This window comes from Peromyscus maniculatus, chromosome 2 (assembly GCF_049852395.1).
Source record: "Peromyscus maniculatus bairdii isolate BWxNUB_F1_BW_parent chromosome 2, HU_Pman_BW_mat_3.1, whole genome shotgun sequence".
Lineage (NCBI taxonomy): Eukaryota > Metazoa > Chordata > Mammalia > Rodentia > Cricetidae > Peromyscus > Peromyscus maniculatus.
The window spans coordinates 134,754,607-134,776,904 of NC_134853.1; the positions used below are offsets into that span (position 1 = coordinate 134,754,607).

Below are 22,298 nucleotides of genomic sequence, written 5' to 3' on the forward strand. Positions count from 1 at the left end.
TCCAGGGTTCTCACCCTTCATGGAAAATAAATAGAACCAAACCAAGCTGGGGCTTGTTCAACCACTCTCTCTCCACACACTCAACCCACACTTGGACGTGGCACTTCTGAGAAAGAAAGGGCGTAGACAGATACCCCCGCAGCAGACACCCACCGTAGGTAAGCACCTCTGTAGGCATACACCCTCTCAGCCATTGCCTTGGTGGGACTAGAGAGATGCTATGGCGGGACCTAGTATGTGCCATGGCTTAGTTGTACTCTGAGTCCTGTGGCTCCAGGATAACCCATGCTCCCATGAGAAGGACTCTAGTACTAGGAAAGGCTAGGAACTCATGGAGCTTGGGCTGCTGCAACTCACTGTCTCCCACAGACCGCTCCCTGGAACTCATCTGTAACTCCAAGCAGATCACTCAGGGACCAGCATGTATTTTCCTCAGGGACTGTCCAGCATACACTGAAGAAAGAATAGGAGAGCCTCCCTCTCCATATTTGTGTGTGTGTGTGTGTGTGTGTGTGTGTGTGTGTGTGTGTGTGTGTGTGTGTGTATGCATGTGCACATGTGTTTGCATGCATGGAGAGGCCAGAGATTGAGCTCAGGTGTTACTACTCAGGGGCCATCCATCCTGGGGTTTTTGAAACAAAGGTTCTCCTGGGGACCTGAGACTGATTCAGCTAGATTGGCTGGCCAGGGAACTTCAAGGATCTAACTCTCTGCACACTGCACAGCAATAGAATGATAGGTGATGTCACCAGCCCAGCTTTTAATGCTTGTCCTGGGAATCGAACTCAAGTCCTCAGGCTTGCACAGCAAGCCCTTTACTGACGGAGCCGTCTCCCCGGTGCTGCCACACTGCCAAACAAAATGTCTAAACTTGAACTTGGTTTTAAAGATCAGGGTGTTCTTGAATCTGGAATTCACTGGTGCCTGATGCAAGACAGAGCAGGTGGTGAAGCCCAGCCCAGCCCCAGGAGCTTTGTGTTGCTGACCGTGTGGGAGAGCCGCCCTCAGCCTTGGACTGCGAGAGGAGCCAGTACTGGCCCTACTGACCCCCCAGTGCATGCAGCCAGCACTCACGGGTGAGTGGGAGGCAAGGCATTGTGAAGGCTGCTGAGACTCCTGAGGGAGCCTGTATTCATGGCCATTTATTTTGACAACTCCTTCTAAAGCTAGCCGTCAGAGATGCTTTACAAGTGACAAGGACATGGGATATAAACGGATGCCAAATTAGAGGAAAAATCAGGCCTTACCCTGGGAACATGGAGCTGGAAGTGGGAAGGCTTGACTTTGGCAGGGGCACCATCTCTATGGTCTATACTTGTGGTGCTATGGCTGAGGCTCCCCCCAGATGACCCTGGAACCTTAGCCCCTCTTCCCTACACTGTACAGCAAGAGAAGACTGTTGGGGGCTGGAGAGACGGCTCAGAGGTTAAGAGCACCGACAGCTATTCCAGAGAACCCGGGTTCGATTCCCAGCACCCACATGGCAGCTCACAACTGTCTATAATGCCAGTTTCAGGGGACCCTGACACCCATGGCAAAATACCAATGCACATAAAATAAAGTTTTTAAAACAGAGAAGACTGTTGGTAGAAGTGGAGCTTACTTGGTGCCCTCTCCTTATGACTCAAGGTAGTGGTGCAGGGCCAAGCCCAGAGCTCTGTCCTATAGCCAAGGTCTCTGTGACCATGGAATTCTGCAAAGTTCACAGCTTCCAGGAGAGGCAGAACAGAGAAGAGGAGGGAGCCAGCCCTTCAGGTGGGTGGCAGGACAGGGCAGCCCAGGCATGCTCAGGAAGGACTGTCCATGTAGGTCTTGAGGGACAAGGAGAGGTTGGCTTACTAGACAGAGACAGGCATATTCTCATTAGGGCAACAGGAGAGAGAGGGAGAAAGAGAGAGAGAGAGAGAGAGAGAGAGAGAGAGAGAGAGAGAGAGAGAGAGAGAGAGAGAGAGAGAGAGAAGAGAAGAGAGAGAGGAGAGAGAGAGAGAGAGAGAGAGAGAGAGAGAGAGAGAGAGAGAGAGAGAGAGAGAGGGCTTGAGGAGGAAGAAGCAGTGGAGGCAGGGGATTTTGAGGCTGGTGGAGACCGCAGGCATGGTGCTAAGAGACGGGCAATGAGAAGGAAGCCTGGAGATTCTGCGCAGGGTAATGTAGCCTTGGGAAGGGTCCCCAGGTTAGAGCAGGGAACAGGCCCATGCTGTAAGACTGGGAATGCCCTGATCTACATAGGTCCAGAAATGCAGTTAATGGTGAGAATTAGAGCTAGGAAAGGGACAGGAATCAGGACGAGGCTTGACTGGGTTACCACTGCTCAGGCTCTTTGGTAGATTCTCCAAACAGATTGACCAGGTCAGCCAGGCTGGGTAGAGGACTCGCACTAAAAGGTCCCCACCATGTCTCAGCTTCATGACACTTCTCACCCAGTTCCTCCATCCAACCTACCCTAACTCACTACTTAGTACCTCTGCTTTCCCAGCCAGGAATCCCCAGGGCTTTGCCTTTCATCCTACGGGCAGCTAAAATGGGGTGCTACCCATGCCTACCTAAGATAAATGCCTACCCAAGAGAAGTCTTGGACTAAGACTTCTCCAAGTCCAGCAGCTGACAAGGTGGTAAAAGAAGTGTGGGAGGGACAGGGAAGAGAGTAAACTTAGAGGACTACCCTCCTTCCGTGTCTCCAAACAGGGCTCCAGGTACACCGCTAGGCCAAGGGGCAGAGGCCAGCAGAGTCAGCCTAGAGCATTCGAATGTGGAGTCTCCCCACATCCCCATCCCCTTGAGTACCACATGAAGCCACAAGCCCAATCTCTCGGCTCAGGAACCAACAGTGGAACCTGGGCTGCCTGCCCATTGGGCCTTGGGGACCCAAATGGAAGCTCGCATTACAGGCTCATGAATAACTCATCACCTTGCTGCCTGCACCTCTGAGAAGCCTATGTTCCCTAGGCCTGCCCCCCACAACCCCGCCTTGCATTTCTTTAAACTTTAATAGGCCCAGGCTCCAAGGCAACTAACTGAGCAGGGTCCACAGAGCTGGGACAAAAGTCTTGAGTGAGAGAACTTAGGCCCAGCTCCCTCAGGCCCTGGGTGGTAGCTGATAGAGGTGGACCCCATGGAACAGACCCACTTCCCTAGAACCCTGGCCAAACCCAAGGCAGGAACCCCAAGAGTGACCTCCAGCATCAGAGCCCTTCTCAGGAGGTGGAGTAAACTGGGGTGCTGAGGTCAAGCTGGGGCTGGAGGCCCCTAGGAGAGTTGTGGGATAAGGTTGCAGATACATCCCAGAGGCAGCAGCCCGGAGACTTGCAGTCCAGAAGTTTCCACCCTGGATGTGGCACTCCAGCAAGGAGGCATTCATCCAAGAAGACCAAGACTCCCCGGAGGCCTGGAAGCAGAGCCCTGGGTAGACCTGCATGGACATCCCCATCAGCACCAGAGATTTCCACTGCCTGCAGCTGGCCTGTGTGGCCCTCGGCCTGGTGGCTGGCAGCATCATCATCGGTGTCTCCGTGTCCAAGGCTGCTGCTGCTGTGGGTGGTATCTTTCTTGGTGCCGCTGGGCTTGGTGAGCAGGCACTGGGCTGAGGTTGGGGGAGGAGATTTCACTGGAAAGCAGGGGTCTGATGAGGTGAATGAGAGACGGGGCGGGGGGGGGAATGGGGGAGCAGGGTTGTCGGTGGGAATTGATTGGGGGAAGAGAGTTGTAAGTACTGCAGCCTCAGCGTGCAGGAAGGAGAGGCGGCCTGGAGCTCCTTTGGGTGTGATTAGGGAGGACAGACTGGGTGTTCCACACCTTCCTGCCCACCTGGTGGGATCTTGTGTTTGTGGCAGGATTCATCAGCCTGGTTGGAGTGGGGTGATAAGGCCTACAAAACAGGACAGCTCAGACAAAAGACCCTCCTCTCCTCCATTGTGTCAGCAGCAGTTCTGTCTGTCTGTCTGTCCTGACCAGGCCCATTGATGTAGAATGCCATCTCTCACCCCACCCCACTGTCCCAGGAGAACCTGGAGCTCCAGGCTGAGCACTCTAGGCATAACTTCAAACACGGAGTGGGTGCCAGAAACACTTGATCTGGGAGGACAGCAGGGCAGGACCCCAGCCTGTGGCTTCCTAAACATCAGGTCTGAGTGGGAAGGAGCAGAAATGGAGCCTAGAAGGTCACGCTAGAGGTCTCGGGAGAGGAGAGAGCTGGAGAGGGAGGAGGTGGGGGCAGTGATGTTGGTGTCAGCTGGCCCAGAAGGAAAGTAACCAACCTGCTCTTCACCTAAGCAGAGTGGAGCCAAGAGCTTGCAAACCTGTGGCCGGCATAGTCTGCAGACCCTCCCCGGGATAGGTGCTGAATCCCCAGTCAGGGCTGAGTCTGAGTGCTGGGGAGCTACACACACACACACACACACACACACACACACACACACACACACACACCTCCCATGTATATGCCCATAGTCTTGATCCTTTGTACCTCCGCCCTCCTACATCCTAAACGACTCACCCCTAGCCTCCTGCCCCTCACACTAACCACTGCACTCTGTGTCCCTCCTCAGGGCTCCTCATGTTCGCCTACCCATTTCTGAAGGCTCGGTTCAACCTGGACCACATCCTACCAGCACTAGGTGAGCGTTGTCCTCCCCAACAGACCTTCTGACAAGTACAGAGCAATACCTTTTGTGTGCAAACCTGTGAGTGTCACTGTCACTGAACATGCCCACGTGTGAAACTGCTCCTGGCTGCATCTCTCTCTCTCTCTCTCTCTCTCTCTCTCTTTCTCTCTCTCTCTCTCTCTCTCTCTGTCTCTCTCTTTCTCTCTCTCTCTTTGTGTGTGTGTGTGTGTGTGTGTGTGTGTGTGTGTGTCACCATGGTTACAGAGTAACAGAATCCAGCCAGCTGCCTGAGCAGACATAGCTCAACCTCAGGAATATGTCTCCCTTAAGAGTCTTTTTACTCCCCAAAGTCTCCAAGATCTCCAGATGATATTCTCATCTCCAAGCCCCATAAAGACCCTCTACCTCCCCTTGGGTCCCATGACCTCTTAATAGCTCCCATTTACTTCCACAACCTACATCCAGACTCCCAACACCCTCAGTCCTGTGTAGCTTCACATATCCCCAGTTCCCTCCTTAAAAACCTATCACCCCTGGCTGGGCGGTGGTGGTGGTACACGCCTTTAATCCCAGCTCTCTGGAGGCAGAGGTAGGCAGATCCATGAGTTCAAGGCCAGCCTGGTCTTCATTAAATTCCAGAACAGCCAGGGCTACACAGAGAAACTCTGTCTCAATCCATCAATCAATCAATGAAAACCACTACCACCTCCTTCAAGGACTCATTTCTTCTGCCCCTCTCCAAATCAGCCAGAATATATGGAAGACCTCGAGGAATACAGTAGAGCAGAGACAGGCACTGTTGGAGGTTAGACATCAGGAAGAATTCCCTTTCTCAAACTGGGCTTGATTTGGGAATGACCCAGTAAATGAGAATTTGGGGGTACTCTCATCCTGCAGGAAACCTTCGAATCCATCCTAACTCAGGACCAGACCACGGGGAGGGAAGGTCTAGCAACAGCAGCAATAAGGAAGGTAAGCACCTGAAGTTCTGGTAAAGTCCATCTTTATCTCTGTTCTCCAACTGTGCAGCCCTGTGGCTCCTGGGAGGAGCCTTGCAGGTCACAGGCAGGGAAGGGTCTCCAGCTGGGCAGCCCTGTGGGTCCTGGGAGGAGCCTTGAGGGTCACAGGCAGGGAAGGGTCTCCAGCTGGGCAGCCCTGTGGGTACCAGGAGGAGCCTTGCAGGTCACAGGCAGGGAAGGGTCTCCAGCTGGGCAGCCCTGTGGGTACCAGGAGGAGCCTTGAGGGTCACAGGCAGGGAAGGGTCTCCAGCTGGGCAGCCCTGTGGGTCCTGGGAGGAGCCTTGAGGGTCACAGGCAGGGAAGGGTCTCCAGCCCAGGGAAGCAGTGATGTTGGGTCACGTGTGCAAGTCCTCCTCATTTTTCTCCAGGGTTTCCCTGTCCCGCCCAGCATGGACACTGAGACACAGGGCCCCCTACTTTCCCTTCTCCTACCCCTTGGGCCTCATGCCCTCATACCTGCTCCCGGTGCTGGAGTCTGGCTCTTGGCAATGATACCTGAAACTGGGCATCTTCTCCCTTCCTGACCCTGTTCTCCACACTGGGAAACCCCAGAGAGGAATGTCCGAAGGCAACCCAGCCCCATGTTGATGCGTCCTGCCCCAGTGCTTACTCAGCAGAAGGACCCATTCCAGATGCTGCCCCAACCTCTTTACATATATTAACAAGTGGATCCTCACAACCACATGCAGGGAGGTGCGACAATAAACTTGGTTATTGTTTGGTTTTTTATGGGTCAACTGAGGCACAAAGAGGTTACATGTTGGCGCCAGCACTGAAGCCATGAGCATCAGCTCCTGAGTCCTGCCCTCTTCCACGGCACTCGGTCCCTAGGACTCCCACCTCCCCATCCGTCCCGGCTCTGCCCGAGGTCCTGGAGCATTCTGACCCCTCACTCTCTTTGGGCTCCCGGACCTGACAACTCAGTGGGGGATCTGTACTCAGACATCGCCATCCTCCTGTCTCCTCCAGGAGCCCGTAGCAGCCTGTCCACTGTGACCAGAACCCTGGAGAAGCTGAAGCCTGGAGGCCGGGCAGCGGAGGAGAGCTAAGGCGCTGCCTCCTGTCCCACCCTCCCCTCTCCTGGTACTCCTATCTCAGGGCCCTCCTTCAAGCTACAAGATCCAGAATTGATGCGTGGGGAAACTAGACCTACCTTCTCTTCCAGCGAGGCTCCTCATAGCAGAGCCCCTCACTCCTGGCATCGTTGCAAGACCCTCAGGACCCCACTGGCTTCAGTCCCTCCCCAGGGCTCATCGCTCTGGACAACAGCTCAACTTTGTTCCCTTGTTGATCTCTTGTTGGAATTTGGTCCAGGGTCCTGACTGCAGCCAGAGATGGTTGGTTTATCCTGGCCATAGACGCTGACCACAGGAACCACCGATGGGGCTCCTGGCTGAGACTGTCATGTCTATGTCAGGAGCACAGGTGACCACTGGCGAGGTGGCTTTCCAGCGAAGCCCAATGCTGACACCATTGCTATTGTACTTCTCCACTCGGGGCTTTGAAGCACCTGGCTCCAGACAGGCCCCCAGTATCCCCTGTTCTCCCCACTTCTCTTTGCAAGGAGAGGACTCCTTGCTGCCTCTAAAAGGCCAGCTCAGAATCCCATAGTTACATGTCCCCTTGTCCTATTCTAGAAGACTGTATCTCCTTCTCTCTTGGAACCTCCAGGAAGACTGGAATTCTTTTTCACAAAAAAATGATTGTGTTTGTTTGTTTGTTTGTTTGTTTGTTTGTTTGAAGACAGGCTCTCATAGTGTAGGCTCAGTCATGCCTAGCTAAAGTTAGCAATTCTAGTTTTCTATTCTGAGTCCTGAACCCAGGGTCTAGTGGCAAACACTCTACCACTCAGCTATATCCCTAGACTTCACAAAAACAGTTCTCAAGCCTACCTTGATGAATACGATGAATGATGTTTTTTTCCCTAGTCCCTAGCTCCAGGCAGTAGAGCCTCAGCAAATGTTAGTGGCTTAAAGTGAAGGAAAAAAAAAAACCCTACCCACTAGGCTTTCCTGGAGAGCTACATTATGGCACATCCACAGTAAGGTGTGAGACAGGGAGGCCCAGGTGCCTATGCACAGGCAGGGGACTACTCCACCCTCCACATCTGCACCTCCAGCGACAGCAATATTGCTTGATCTCCACAGACACCTGCTCCTTGTCCTGCTTGAGGAGCAGACACCTGCTGTTTTGAGGAGAAGACAAGCTAGGAACAGTCTTATTCTTGCAGGACCCATGCAAATGACTCCTCTCAGAAGCTTTCGCTGACGTTGCCCAATAGTTCCGAGGACAGCTGATCACTTGAATGGCATTGGTCTGTGTCTCCATGTTGAGCATGAGAGCAAGGAGTCTGCCACACAGAAGACTCACAGTGGATGTTGGAAAACAGGCCACATGAGAGCCCATCTTGGGCAGATGAGAAACATCTCAGGATAAAGGACTCACTGGGTGCCCCAGAAAAAGTCGGGGAGCCAAGCTCTGCCACCAGGTCTCCTCTCCTTTGCATCGCCATAGTGCTCAGCTCCCTGCCAGCAGTGGGCTAACATCCACAAGGGGTGAGTTTCACAGATGCCGGTCAGCTGTAGAGACTGGTTCCTCCAGCTAAAGAGAGGGGAGCTCTCTCTCCACAGCCCTTTGGCCTGCTCCTTACCATTTCTCTCCTCCTCCTTCTCCTCAGCAGCATCACCACTCAAGCCTCCTTCATGGGTGAGAAACCCCTTCCTCCCATCCACCCTCATGAAGTCTTACCTCTGTGCTCCAAAGAGATGCCCAAGGGTGGGGAATGGGAATGGGAGACATAAATCCTAAGCTGAGGAGAAGGCGGCTCCTCCCAGGCAGGATCTCCCTAAAATAGGATACGGTAAGCCTGATGCCTGAGGAGCCAGGCACAGAGAAGTACCTGTGACCACTGTGGAATAAATGCAAAAAAAATAATCACATGAAAAAGTAAGACCTACATCCGTTAGAGACGCTGGCAGAGCCTTGAGGTGAGTGGGAGCTCTGGGGACCTGGCCCTTCCGTTCGCCTCTTTTCCCTGCTGTGGGCTTTTCGAAACCGCCATTGTCCAGCGCAGGTGAATGCAACCCCTCCAATAGTACCCACTCTCCCCAGTGGCCCCGTGAGACACACCTTCTCTCCTGGCCCTGCTGGGAGAAGAGGAGGGGTGGGGCCAAGCAGTAGCAGTAGCGTGGTAGGTAGTTCTTAGGCGGTACCGGGTCAGCGTGTGTTGGGGAGTGGACAGAGACCCAGCTCTTCCAGGAGTCTACTCCCAAAGGAAACTGTTTTTTTCCAGAAGCCCCAACACCTGGGCCCTGGGCCTTGGCTGAGGCAGTTCAGTGTTGGGCCAGGCGCTGAGAACATAGCAGTGAAGCAAAGCTGGGTGATGCTTGATGTAGGCAGTCTCTTGAAGTTGCAGCCTTAACCGGGCCTCTCTGGAGGGAAACTGCCCCAGGTAAGGGAGTGGAGATGAGACTCCCATCGTGGCTCAGGCCTCCAGGGGCCAGAGCAAGAAGCTGGGAACCTTGGGCCTGACTCATCTGCAAATGGAGTTTGGCTCTGACAGGTCCTCATGGGTCCAGGCTCAGAAGGAAGGATGCCTGTATGTGGGCAGATTGAGTGGATTTGTGAATGAATTCATAGACAAATGAAGCGGCAGTGGGCAGAGCTGTCCTCCAGCCACACTTCCATGTCTATCCAGGCCTCTCTGCCACAAAGTCCACCCTCAAGCTGCCTCTGCCCAGCGCATCCTCCCGGACCTTCATCTCGTGCCTATGGGGCATGCAGCCACACCCCTTTCTAGTGTGCAGGACTCTGAAAAGAAACCCCACCCCTGGGGAAACTCTCCCTGCCCCCTCCCCAGCACCAAGCCCTCCAGGGCTGCACAAATGTTAAAGACTGCAGGCAGGGGCGTCCTGAAAGGAGCTGCACTGTTTCCACGCAGGGTGAGAAAAACTGCAACCTAGACAGTGTGGGCGGCGGGGAATTAGTTGCTGGGGTGCTCGCAAACCACGAACCCAAAGGAGCGAAGGCGAGAAGGACGCGCCGGGCTTGTAGGCTGGAGGCAGCCGGTGGGAGCCTGGCAAGGTTGGCCGCCCACGCTGGGAAGGGGCTCCGGCTGCTGTGAGCCACACCAGGGCTCTGCTGTGCGAGCCCGCGTCGCTGCCTCCAGCCCACAGCCTGTGCCGCTGCAACCCAGCAGAGAGGAACTGACAGCCGATCTCGGCCGGGCGTGCCCACCCTCCCAGACCCCCTGCCTGCGTCGTCGGCTGATCCAGCTCTGCAAGGCGGGGCACCAGTCCGCGCCCTGAGCCTGACCAACCCCGCGAACACCGGAACTCCCTTCGTTGGGGGGGTCAGCCTGGTCACAGCAGGGGAGTGTCCACGCACCCTCTCAGGCAAGTGCAGCTGCAGAAATTTGGGGGTTGCTGGTGAGTGGGCGAGGACTCTGGAGGGACTGCTGAAGGAAAGGGGAAGATGCTTATCCTGTGAGGGTACCAGACAAGGGACTGGGGATCTCTGGTCTTGAGAAAACAAAGATGAAAAAGAAGGGGATTAGAGAACAGGAGACCCGCCACAGACTGGCTGCCTTGGCTCCCCTGCCCTATCCTGGTCCCTGCTGCTCTTAGCAGATGAATCTACCCTAGAACCTTCCTCGGCCCCCTACACTTTCTCCAATGCCCAAAGTGAGGAGAAAGCTGAGAGAAGCTGGCGGACGGCAACTCCAAATCTGAGAGACAGGTGAAGCCCAGAAGACAGACTTCCGTGGCTTCTGCGACCAGTGCTCCCTTCCCGTTTGTTTTACTGAACACTGAGAGGAGGCAGGTACTCCAGTCATGGACACAGGAGGCCCCAGGACTAGGGGAGCCTGAACTGAGGGGCACACCGTCTGCACAGGAAGGTAGGGCTGGGGAAGCTAGCTGAGGACTAAGCTGACTTGGAGACCAGTTCTCTAAACCTGGTGAGCTCAGCCCCCACCAAAGCAGAATCCAGAGGGCTCCCTGGAGGAATCTGGGCTGATAGAGCATCGGTTGAGGGTCTAGGAGGGTTTTAACATTGAGGAGGAATGGGCAATGAGCAAGATCAAGTAGTGGAACAAGAGAAGAAAGGATGGACTGGAAAGATTCTTGGCAGGAGGCTCTAACGCCCCAAGATGAGTTGCAAGTGTGTGGAGGGGATCCTGAGGTTGAGGAGGGACCAGGGCAAACAAAGCCTGGGTGTTCCTCCTAAGGCTGTGGCCTTTGTGGGAAAAGGTAACGTTGGAGAAACCTACACACAGAGGCAGTGTTCCCAGGAAGTAGGGTTCAGAAGGCTTCAGAAGCAGAGACCAAGAGCTGAACAATGTCCACTAAGCTCAGTGACAAGGGGTCACTGATGACGTTGTGAATAGAGAGGCAGGAACATGATGGGACAGAAATCAGACTGGAGTGGATGACTTGGGAAGGAAGTGAATTGTGGAGTATAGACCATGAATTCAAAAAGGGGAGAGACTGCTACCTCAAGACCATGATTGGGTTGGATTGAAGACGGGACAGGAGACAGTTGAGACAGTTCCAGGAGGAGGTGAGGTCCGCTGAGGGTTTGGTGAACTCAGGCCAGAGAGGGGAGTTGTGAAGATACAGTTTCAGGTTATACAGCAGGCTGGTGTGGCCCAGTGGGGTTTCCTCTCATTCCCAGGCTTCAGACTTGGGGGAAGACTTGAGAAGACAGGAAGCTGGACTGAGATAGGGTTGAGTCTTGCTGGTCAGCACTGGAGAAACAAAGACATGAGACAAAATCACAAGAGTGACTGAAGTCAAGTGTGGATCACAGATGGACACAAAGAAGCAGAGACTTAGGGACCATGACAAAGAGGTAGGGCTCTGGGGATTGCGTGCCATCAAAGAACAGTTACAGTGAGGGCAGTGTGCAGTCCCGGAACTGCACTGTACAGACTCACAGTTACAACAGGGCAGTGTGCAGTCCTGGAACTGCACTGTACAGACTCACAGTTACAGTGAGGGCAGTGTGCAGTCCCGGAACTGCACTGTACAGACTCACAGTTACAGTGAGGGCAGTGTGCAGTCCCGGAACTGCACTGTACAGACTCACAGTTACAGTGAGGGCAGTGTGCAGTCCCGGAACTGCACTGTACAGACAGTTACAGTTACAGCAGGGCAGTGTGCAGTCCCGGAACTGCACTGTACAGACTCACAGTTACAGTTACAGCAGGGCAGCGTGCAGTCCCGGAACTGCACTGTACAGACTCACAGTTACAGTTACAGCAGGGCAGTGTGCAGTCCTGGAACTGCACTGTACAGACTCACAGTTACAGTTACAGTGAGGGCAGTGTGCAGTCCCGGAACTGCACTGTACAGACTCACAGTTACAACAGGGCAGTGTGCAGTCCTGGAACTGCACTGTACAGACTCACAGTTACAGTGAGGGCAGTGTGCAGTCCCGGAACTACACTGTACAGACTCACAGTTACAGTGAGGGCAGTGTGCAGTCCCGGAACTGCACTGGCTTAGGTACAGACTTAGGAGACAGAACCTAGACTTTAGACCTGGCTCTACCATGTATTACCACCAGGTTTATGTCCTTAAATAATTCATTTAACCTGAATCTGTATTTCCTTATTTGTCAAAAGGGGATGATAATATGTTTACTTCTTAGGATTGTCATGGAATTAAATGAATTAATATATATAAAGGGCTTATATCACTGTCCATTTTCCATTGCTATACAGAATACCTAAGACTGTGTCTTACAGTAACTTACACTGTTCTGAAACCAGGAAGTTCAAGAGAAGGGTGCTGGCCTACAGTCCCTAATCACTTTTTTTTCTTATTGAGACAGGGTCTCACTGTGTAGACCAGGCTGGCCCCTGCCTCCTGAGTACTGGGATTAAAGGCATGTTCCACCTTGCCCAACTCCTAATCTCTTTTCAAAGTGATGGGCCTTACTTCCCAGCCCCACCACTAAGAAATCTGATTTCTTCATGAGTTTAGGAGGGACAAGCCATACTGGAACCATAACAGCTTGGAACACTGTTGGGCACGCCGTAAATGCTATCAAAGAGTTTGTACAGCGGTGGGAGGGGGATGTGGTGGAGAGCAGGATGCCAGGCTCCTCCAAGGTGGGCTGATTCAGGGTGATGCCAGGGATGATAAAGTCCTGGAGGGCACAACAGGGGTGCAGAGTAGCTGAAATGGGGTGAAGCAACTGGGCAATGGGCAATGGGGATAAGAAGTCAAGGAACTCATGGAGCAAGGGCCAGGAGGGCTGCTGCAGGCCCTCGGCAAGATAGCGGAGAGGAGCAGGGAGTGGAGCTAGTCACAGCGCCTTAGGAGGTGAAGGAAGGGCAGCTCCGCTCCAGCAGTGGAAAGCCCCCCCCGACCATTCCCCCCCCCCCCCGTGCTCCAGGTAGCTCAATTACTGTTGTGGAGGCAGAGCCTAGACTGTCTGCCCACACATGTCCCCTGGCTCGGGACTAGGAATGCATCCAAGAGCATCAGGAAGAACTGAGAACAAACAAAAGACCCGGGCAGCAGAGCCACTGTTGTCTGGATGGGGACAAAGGTTTCCAAATGGGACTCCTGCCTCATAGGTGGTGGTGGGGGTGACAGTGGAATAGGCCAGGAGGAGCTCTGGGACTGCTTGCTGGCCAGAGGCACGAAGACCCACTGTAAACAGGAGGGCATGGCAGAAACACACGAAGCAGAGCTTCCCACCCCATCCCCTCTCCTGAGGCCACTGCTCCCAGGCACCTCACTCACCCTCCACCACCTCAATGACACAGGATGTTATCTAGAGATACAACTGCTAAGCAGAAGCTCATCTCCACCAGTTGGAACGTGTCAGCCTGTGTCTGCAGTTCTGGGTATGCGGCAGCACTGTGGGTATGTTTGGCTCCTGAGTGTGCGTGTGGTGAGTTAGGGGGTGGTGGGTGTCACACACTGGGAGACCAGATGAGAAAGCCCAGAAGCCACACACAGACTAGGAAGCCAGGCTTTCCAAAATTCCTCCTCAAACATCATTTCTAGGTTGAGGTGTGTGGTTGTGTGTGTGTGTGTGTGTGTGTGTGTGTGTGTGTGAATGTATTTGTGTGTGTGTGTGTGTGAGAGAGAGAGAGAGAGAATGTGTGTGTGTGTGAGAGAGAGAATGTGTGCGTGTGCGTGTGCGTGTGCATGTGTGTGTGTGTGTGTGTGTGTGTGTGTGTGTGTGTGTGTGTGATATTGCATATGTCAGAGGGTGGGAAAGGTTCTGGCCATTAGCTGGAGAGGGATGATGGTTCTCTCTGGGCCCTGGGGAGGCAGAATCCATTCGGCAAGAGCAGAGAACTTGCCGTGTAATGAATAAGCCCCAGCAGGCAATGAGTAACAGTGATGTAGGAGGCTCTCTGAGGATGGGGTAGAGTTGAGGATAGAGTGGCCATTAATCTGGGGTCCCAGAGGAGAGGCCTTGCCCAAACTTTAGGGACTAAGAAGAAAAGGAAGAGTTCTCAGTTAAGGAACAACAAAAGGCTTTGACTGAGCAAAAGTCTGGAACACACAAGGAGGACAAGGCTGGGGCAGAGGCTGATATCTTTACCGAAGTCCCTGGGCTCTTACCCAGAGGCCCTTGGAGCAGGAGCCAGGGCTGGGAGGCCTGGCAGCTGCCGCCGGCCTGGCAATTGCTTTTATTCAACACAGAAGTCTTAGAATCATGGTCTGGGACAGGCTGATCCAGAGGCTTCAGGCAGAAACATCCACCCCCACAAGGAGCTCTTAGCTCTAACTACTGATGACCACCCCAAGCTTGTTGATGGTTACCTGGGTAATTATAATCAACAGCTACAGTCTTTAAGAAAAAGGTGTGTGTGCGTGTGTGTGTGTGTGTGTGTGTGTGTGTGTGTGTGTGTGTGTGTATCTGTCTGTCTGTGTAGCTTCTGAAGAATTTGAGGTTTCCTCTGACCTAAACACATGTGCACAAGTACGTACACACACACACACACACACACACACACACACACACACACACACACGGTGGGGGGAAAGGAGGGGGAGAGAGAGAGTGTGTGTGTCAGAACCTGGGTGCAGCAATGACTTATTTGGGAAACAGCTTAACTCAACCCAAAACAAAGAATTTGGAGAAATGTACAAGTACAGTCATATTACTGATCAGTGTGATCCTTTGATGATACCTTGTGATATTTTGATAGCGACTTCTTCTAAATAGGCCCCTGTTTCTACCTTCACAACCCTCAGGTAGCTAAGCAAGGGGCATCAGGTTGACACAAGACCTCAGTTCCGAGATAACCATCCCCGTTACAGCCCTCCCTTTATGTTCAGACAGCTAAGGCACTGGGGAGAGGCCCCAGTTATTCCAAGTTGCCTATCAGCTAAAATCCAAACTTATGGTCACCTCTGAGGCCCACTCCCAAGTTCCTGCCCCTGCCTCTGCCCCAAACTGCTTCTATACCAGACTCCCAAATAGAGTTCACAAGGCCTTCCTGGCCAGAGGCAGGACTGGCAGGGAGGGGGAACAGCTTAGCCAGGATCATGGGCAGCAGACATCAGTGGTCAGAGCCCTATCAGAAAATAAAAATGAAAGCTGTGTTCTGGCTTGGCACAGCTCCATGACCTCTCTCATTCCAAGCCTCAGTTTCTCCCATCTATAGAGGACTTGGTTATGGAGTATGGTAGTACATGCCTGTAATTTCACCTCCTCAGGGCAGAAGGACCACAAGTTCAAGGCCATCCTGGGCAGCTTAGCGATTTAGCAAGACCCAGTTTCCAAAAAATGTCTAAGGATGTGGCTCAGTGGTAGAGAGCTTGACTTCCATGCATGAAGCCCTGGGTTTACTCCCCAGCACAGGGCTCGGTCTAGGAGGTCTCCACGGACTCACTAAAGCAAGGTTCTTTTAGTCCGCGCAACTCAATATTCAGAGCAATGGTCTTTCCTGTGCTCAAGTGTTGGGCTTGAGGGCTTTCAGGGTTTTTACAGCAACAGAATAAAGTCGAGGGGTCTAGCTTCCGAGTTCAGTAGTTTGGCTTAGTAATGACTCATCACAGTTCTTTCCCCGGGCGGGACAGGCTGCTTTCATGGGTGCTCAGAAGAGGAGCAGTTCAGCTGGACCTGGTAGGACGGGTCTGTGATCCAAGCTCCAAAGGAGGATTGAAAGTTCAAGGCCAGCCTGGGTAACTCCGTGAGCCTGGGTCTCAAAGAGCGAAGGGGGAGGGTGATAAATGGCTCAGTCGCAGGGCTCACCTAAGCCTAAATTCCATCTCCACCACTACCAAAAGAAAAACAAAATGAAACAAATCAGTAAGATCTGAAATACCTAGTGGACAGCTTGAACACTCCCACGGCATTGCTAACCAGAGTCCTCACAACAAAATAGGACCAGGGGCATCTGGGGTCCTCAGATCCCATATAGGCAAAGAAATGAGATCCTCGGGCCCTTCAGCCACCCAAGCCTCCCTTGTCCAATGTCAGCTTTCAAAGCTGGGGTGAGTGAGGGACCAAAATCCATCAGTTCTGCCTGAGGCACCATCACTCAGCCTCCAACTGAACCTTCACTGCAAGAAAAAAGACCTTGCCTTTGCCAGAGAATGTCAGATACTGATCATGGTGGGGAGGGGAACAGGCAGGGATAGGGAAGAGGAAGAAGAATTGGACCTCCCGAGGCTAAAACTCTGAAATGTAACAAAGGCTGTGTACAGTGGGCACCACGTTGTCTGTTCTCGACCTCTGCTATCAGGTGTTTTTCCCTTTTAGTCCACAAAGCTCCCATCCACTCCCCTGTCTGGGCCTCTGTTTCCTCGGCTGTAAAACGTGGTTATTAAGTGTCCAGTGGCTGTAGGAGTTCAGTGATGATGCGGGTGGGAATGCCCTTATAAATTCAACAGCTGCACGCTTTTAGTGGCTGTCCGGAAGCTGATTGGGCCACACGGTCGGAAGCTTCCTTGAAGCAGCTTAGATGCCCTCAACAATCTTTGTCAGGAGTTGGGGCAAGGAAACTGCTGTTTCCAAACTTGACATGATCCACCTCTCAGAGCTGGGAGTTCATATCTACCTTCTTCATCATGCTTCATGTTCATTGCTTATCTTTTAGGAATTTTACTTAGCTTAAAGCATTCAACTATCATTATATCTTATGCAGTACCTATTAGCCCTGACAGAACCTCGTGGTACCCTGTGAGGTTGGTTCTATTAGCCCCACACAGGTGAGCACAATGTTAGGCTATCTTTCCCAGCTCCCCCCCCCCCATTCCTCACCCTGCATCCCCATCTATGGAGCTATCTGATTTCTCCTTTCTCCGTCGAGGACCTTTTTCGGACATTGCTCCACAATTTCAACACAGTTCACAAACTATGTTTTCCCGGGCCTTAGTGCCTGTGACCTCATATTATAAGTCAGAATTCCCAGATAGAAGTCATAAGTGCTGGAGTTTGGTTTGGGGTTTTTGGTTTTGGTTTTGTTGATCTGAGACAGTCTCACTCTGTAGACCAGGCTGGCCTGGAACTCACAAAGATCCACCTGTCTCTGCCTCCCAATGCTGGGATTAATGGCATGTCCCACTCTTGTTTTGTTTCGAGAAGTCACACGTTCTGAGACAGTGAATATGTTGCTCTTGCTTCTGCAACATATTGGTAAAATTTCCAGAATTTTACCAATCCAGTTCTCAGAAATCTCAGATTTCCAGACACATCTAGAAATCCCAAGAAAGGGATTATAGCATCCATAGATTGGATTTTTATTCTTATTTTGTTTTGTGTGGATGTGTGTAATTGTGGGTGCATGCATGCATGTGTGTGTATGGAAGTCGGAGGACAAATTTTCAGTTGGTTCTTTTTCCCCTTGCTTTAAGATGTAGACTCTCCCATTTCTGCCACTGTGCTGTGTACTCCAGGTTAGCTGAGCAGTGAGCTTCCGGCCGATTCTCCTGCTCCTCCTCTCATCTTGTAATCAGGGTGTGGGATTACAGAGGCTGGCCCACCACATCTGGCATTTTGCTTGTTTCAGGGCCATTTTACTTATGTTCCAGGCATCAGATTCAGGTTGCCAGGCTTGAGCAGCAAGCACTTTTACCTTCTGAGCCATTGCCCCATAGATGAGGCTTTTGAAACTAAATCCAACTGCAGAATCCATCCTGGGTGATAGAATGGAGATGGACCTGGAATTTACTAGAATGCACTGTCTAGAAAGGGCTCAGGAGTCGGGTCATGGGAAAACCACCTCTTCAGTGGACAGCTGAACATCAAAAGCTTCATCACTCTCACCCAGCCTCATCTAATATTTAAGAAAGTTAATACCATTGTTACGCCAACCAGAGGATAATGTGAAGCAGCAGCCGGTCTCATAGGTCCTGGGTCTGCGTCTGGGTAAACTGCTAGATGTCTCCATACTTCATTTTCTTCACCCAAGCAAGAAGAAACTAGACCAGATTATCCCCAGGTCTCCATCACTTGGAGGTCAGGGGGTGGGGGTGGAGGACTGTGTAAAACCCCAAAGCTGTCCTCTGATTAGGACTATGGAATAGGGGGAGGAAAGAAGGATCGTTTGACCAGCAAAACCTGCCAAGCACTTTACAGCCTCTTAATAGAGCCTGGAGGCTTCCTGGAGGAGAGGTGAGGGTAAGATTTGCAGAAGCGGACTCCAGGGACTGACTGGGTGGGAAAACAATCTGCAGATTCTTCACATTGGATGAGTTGTTTCCCAGGGCTGTTCAAGATGACCTGGGCAACTTGCAGACAGTGCAGACAGCCACAGACCTGAGCCCAGGTTGGAAATTGATAACCCGCCTCCCCTCTGACTCGCTCTCTTGCTGTGTGCCCACAGGACCACCACGAGCTTGCCTTGACATGTGTGCTATTCTGGGCAGGCAGCCAAACAGAGCTTGAGGCGTACAAGGCGTGAGCATGCAGATGCCGCAAGCAAAGAAGAAAAGCACAGCGCCCCTGACCCCAGCGGCCCCGGGCTGTGTCCAAGGCCGACTGCGGAGTCTGCTGTCTCCCGCGCTGTGCTGCGCCTGTGGCTTGTGCGTGCTGCTGGCGGGCCTGAACGTGACCCTGGTGGGAGCTTTCGCAGCCTCCCTGCCTGGGCACAACGCGCCACTGGTGGTGGGGCCGGCGCTGCTCGTGCTGGCGCTTGGATTCTTCGCTGCCTGCTGCGTGTGCAGCCGCCGGAGGCCGGTGTCCCGCGCGCGTTCCTCAGCCACCGCGGGCCAGGGTGGCAGGCGCACAGGGACGGTGGCACTGGAAATGGAGAGCAGCGAGCGCACAGCGCAAGACACGACCGCGGTGCAGCTCAGTCCTGCCGCCTCGGCCGCGTCCTCCGGCCACTCCAGCCCAGGGCCCGGTGGTCTTTTCGCCCTGGATCCTCCCGTGCCAGCAACCTCGGCCGGCTACTTGCCGCACACCGAAGGGACCCAGCTCAACTTCCCTAGGGACCTGGTTGCCTCGTAGTGGGCCAGGAGAAGGGGGGAGGGGTAACGCCAAGGACTGAGCATAAGTGGCCTCATCTGTCCCATCTCTGGAGCCTCCAAAAGGGAGAGTGTAGTGATGGCATTGGCTCTCAAACCCCTAAGAAGGCAGCAGACCTTTGACCTCTTAGGTGGGGGTCTCTAAGCTCTACTTCATCCCCCCTTCTCCTCTCCACATTGATCTGGTACCCTGTCCCTCCCCATGGTGTCTGAGCACTGTGGGGAAAGCCTCATCCAAATCTGAGAGGATCTAGTCAGGCCCTCGGGGTGGAAAGAGGGGTGAAGGTTGAACTAGCTATACCAGACCCTGTGCGTTGTGACAGGCATCTAGCCCTTCTTTCTGCCCTTTAGGTTTAATTGGGGAACAAAGGCTCTGACTCCAGGATGCTCCCTGGGGAAATCTGGATGGCACACACCTCCCCAAAGGTCAGGAGAGCTGAGGCCGGGGTCCTCAGTGGTGAGGAGGCTTTCCAATCCTGAAGGGCCCAATGTGATTTTCACTGCCAGCAGCTCCCGTCACCAAGGCTGTGCCACACTGTGCATTCTAGCTGTGCCTCGCTCCTCAATAAAGCACCTTCCGAGTCAGTACTCTGTGGTGCACAGGTGGGGGGAGGGGTTGACTGGGGGCTTCTGAGCGCCTGGGAAGACTCTGTGACTCTGAGCCAGCCTCTCCTCTCATTTAAGGGATCCAGTGCTGGCCCACCATCCCTTGACAGTGGTAACGCCTTGCCTATCCACTCTGGGCTTCACAAGCCTTCTTTCTCTTTCCATGGTGGGCTCTGATGCTCTTCTGCCATGGACCAGGTACTTCCCAACAGCTCTGAGGCCCTTTCTTCCTCCATCTACTGCCTAGTCCTACACTCCTCTCCTCCTGTCCCCCCATTCCAGGGACATAAAGGAAAGCAAATTTACCAGCAGGTGTTGAGTGAGTCATCCCCATTAGTTCACATGGGTCAGGAGCCCCTAATCTTTGAAGCACTCAGCACTTGGAAACACATGCGCTCTTCTTACAGCATCTTGTCACCTCTATTGAGAATCTGTTGGCATGCATGTGTGTATGTACGTGTGTGGGTGTATGTCTGGTCATCCCCAGGCTCATACTCGTGTGGATCAGTGCTCTGCAGTCCCAAACACCATCTGCTTCCACTTCCTTGAAAGTAGCCAAAGAGAGAGGCCCCCAGTGACCAGTGACACTGCCTTAGGTGTGACCTGGACCTCCTTTCTACCAACACCTTATAAGGAGACACCCCATACACTCTACAATGCTAGGCCCAGTCCAAAACCCTCCCAGTTGACAGATGCCCCAAATTACACCCTCAGGGCTCTTTCCCCTCACCACCACCCCAACACACACACACACACACACACACACACACACACACACACACGAAGACTTCCTGATCTTGTTGCGTAGCTCGCTACTGGAGAGGGATTGGAATGGACTTCAGATAAGGATTCTGATCAGTGGATCAACAGATCAGAAAATCAGTGGTGTGCCAGGCGGTGGTGGCCCACACCTTTAATCCCAGCACTTAGGAGGCAGAGGCAGGTGGATCTCTATGAGTTCAAAGACAACCTAGTCTACAGAGTGAGTTCTAGGACAGCCAAGGCTACACAGAGAAACCCTGTCTCAAAAAAAACAAAAACAAAAACAAACAAAACAACCCAGTGGTGTAAGGAGACTGAGGTGGACATATAGACTCTCTAGAGTCCCTTCTTGCCACCCCCAGCTGAAGATTATCTCAGCTCCATCTCCTTCCTCCATCTCCTCAGTCACACAAGTCCCCTAGGGCCCACTTCCCAATCAGTGCCAGCAAAGAACCCTCAGGTCTCTAGACCTGCCACACCAGGGTCTCCTCCCTTCATATGGTTTCTCCAGTGACAGCTAAGGGACAGACCCTTTCAGGGCAGTATGGCCAGTGAGATCCTGGAGCAGCCCCACTCCGTAGACACAATAGAGCCAAAGATGAGCTCTGCCCTCACATCTCTGCAGGCCTCTCCCAGGCAGGCCACTGGGAGACTGTTTCTGTCAAGGTGAGGATGGGATTCTAAAAGCAAGTTCCCTGACTGTGAGGAGTCCTTGAGGGCTATGTAACACCTGCAAGGGGCACTGTAGAGGACCAAACCCTCTAACCTGACCCTCTTGGTCCCCCAGAGGTCCAGGGCTGCAGTGAGGACACAGAGCTGATCCTTCTGAATGCATAAATGCTACCCAGGACTTGCCATGGGGGAACTTTGGGGTGGTCCAGGGAATCCTGCCTCTCAGAGGAAGCTGCTGCTGGCCTGGACTAGGGAACCCATAAGGGGTCAGAAACTGGGGTTTCTTCCTGCCAGTCCCTTTGGAAGAAATGAGGGTGGCCACTGGGAGCTACTTTTTACCCATGAATCCAACAGATAATTTCTGAACCTTGCCGTGTGCCCAGTGCTGGGAGTGTACATTCTACTTGGGGAAGCAGACAGTAAACAGGACCGGAGACATGGCTCCATAGGTAACAGTGCTTCTACAGCAGCATGAGGACCTAAGACCAGATTCCTGCACCCACGGAGAAAGCTGGCTCTGGCCACGCTTATGACCCTGTAACACAGGACCCTGCTGGGAGGTGTGGAGTATTATTGAGGCTGGCTGGACACCAACGGAGTTTCAGATTCAGCTTGAGATGCCCTGTCTCGAGAGAATGGGCAGAGAGTGACAGCGCAGGACATCTGACATTCTCTTCCAGCCACTGCACTTGTGCACACATGCATGGGCACCCATGTCCACACATGCACATATGTCACATTCGTACACGCACACACAAGACCAAGAGACACCAGTAAACAGTCCGCTGCTGGAAATCACAATGGGAAGGTGTGTGTCTTAGGGACCTGGGTAGTTTGGGAGGTCTTCTCTGAGAGAAGCTAAGTTCTGAATGGAATGGCAAGAGTCAGCCATGCTAATGTCTAGGGAAAGAACATTTCAAGTTCAGGAAAATGGCCATTGAGAAAGCCCTGAAGTATGAACTTGTGTGTCAAAACAGAGAGAAGGGCTATGGAGATTGGAGGGAGTGAAATTAGAGCGGGGGGGGGGGGGTTATTGCTCAGCCCACGGCAAGCTTCGTAAGGCTGGGGTGAGAAGTCAGGATTGTATTCTCGGTGAGATGGGAGTCACTGGGAAGTGACTAAGCAGGGAAGTGGCCTGGGCTAATTTATGATTGTAAAAACTGCCCTGCCTGCTGTGTGAAGACGGTGTTGAGGGG

The 22,298-nt window shown here is 53.0% G+C and overlaps 2 protein-coding genes across 2 annotated transcripts; both read left to right on the plus strand.

Annotated features, from left to right (window-relative positions):
• Nucleotides 1–2,066: 2,066 nt before the first annotated feature.
• Kncn (kinocilin) lies at nucleotides 2,067–7,323 on the plus strand. The gene is made up of 4 exons (XM_076564809.1): nucleotides 2,067–3,561; nucleotides 4,542–4,610; nucleotides 5,496–5,570; nucleotides 6,587–7,323. Exons 1-4 carry the CDS (start codon nucleotides 3,411–3,413, stop codon nucleotides 6,664–6,666), a joined length of 375 nt encoding a protein of 124 aa, XP_076420924.1. The 5' UTR covers nucleotides 2,067–3,410; the 3' UTR covers nucleotides 6,667–7,323.
• An 11,100-nt stretch (nucleotides 7,324–18,423) lies between these two features.
• Tmem275 (transmembrane protein 275) lies at nucleotides 18,424–19,632 on the plus strand. The gene has a single exon (XM_042272671.2). The coding sequence runs from the start codon at nucleotides 18,500–18,502 to the stop codon at nucleotides 19,043–19,045; it is 546 nt and encodes a 181-aa protein (XP_042128605.1). The 5' UTR covers nucleotides 18,424–18,499; the 3' UTR covers nucleotides 19,046–19,632.
• Nucleotides 19,633–22,298: the final 2,666 nt, after the last annotated feature.

What these genes read in the sequence shown, in the direction of transcription:
- Tmem275 (XM_042272671.2), top strand. Translation starts at nt 18,500, where the DNA reads ATGCAGATGCCGCAAGCAAAGAAGAAAAGCACAGCGCCCCTGACCCCA.
- Kncn (XM_076564809.1), top strand. Translation starts at nt 3,411, where the DNA reads ATGGACATCCCCATCAGCACCAGAGATTTCCACTGCCTGCAGCTGGCC. An exon ending in TCTTGGTGCCGCTGGGCTTG is followed by an intron (nt 3,562 to 4,541) that starts GTGAGCAGGCAC and finishes GTCCCTCCTCAG; the next exon opens with GGCTCCTCATGTTCGCCTAC. An exon ending in CCACATCCTACCAGCACTAG is followed by an intron (nt 4,611 to 5,495) that starts GTGAGCGTTGTC and finishes CTCATCCTGCAG; the next exon opens with GAAACCTTCGAATCCATCCT.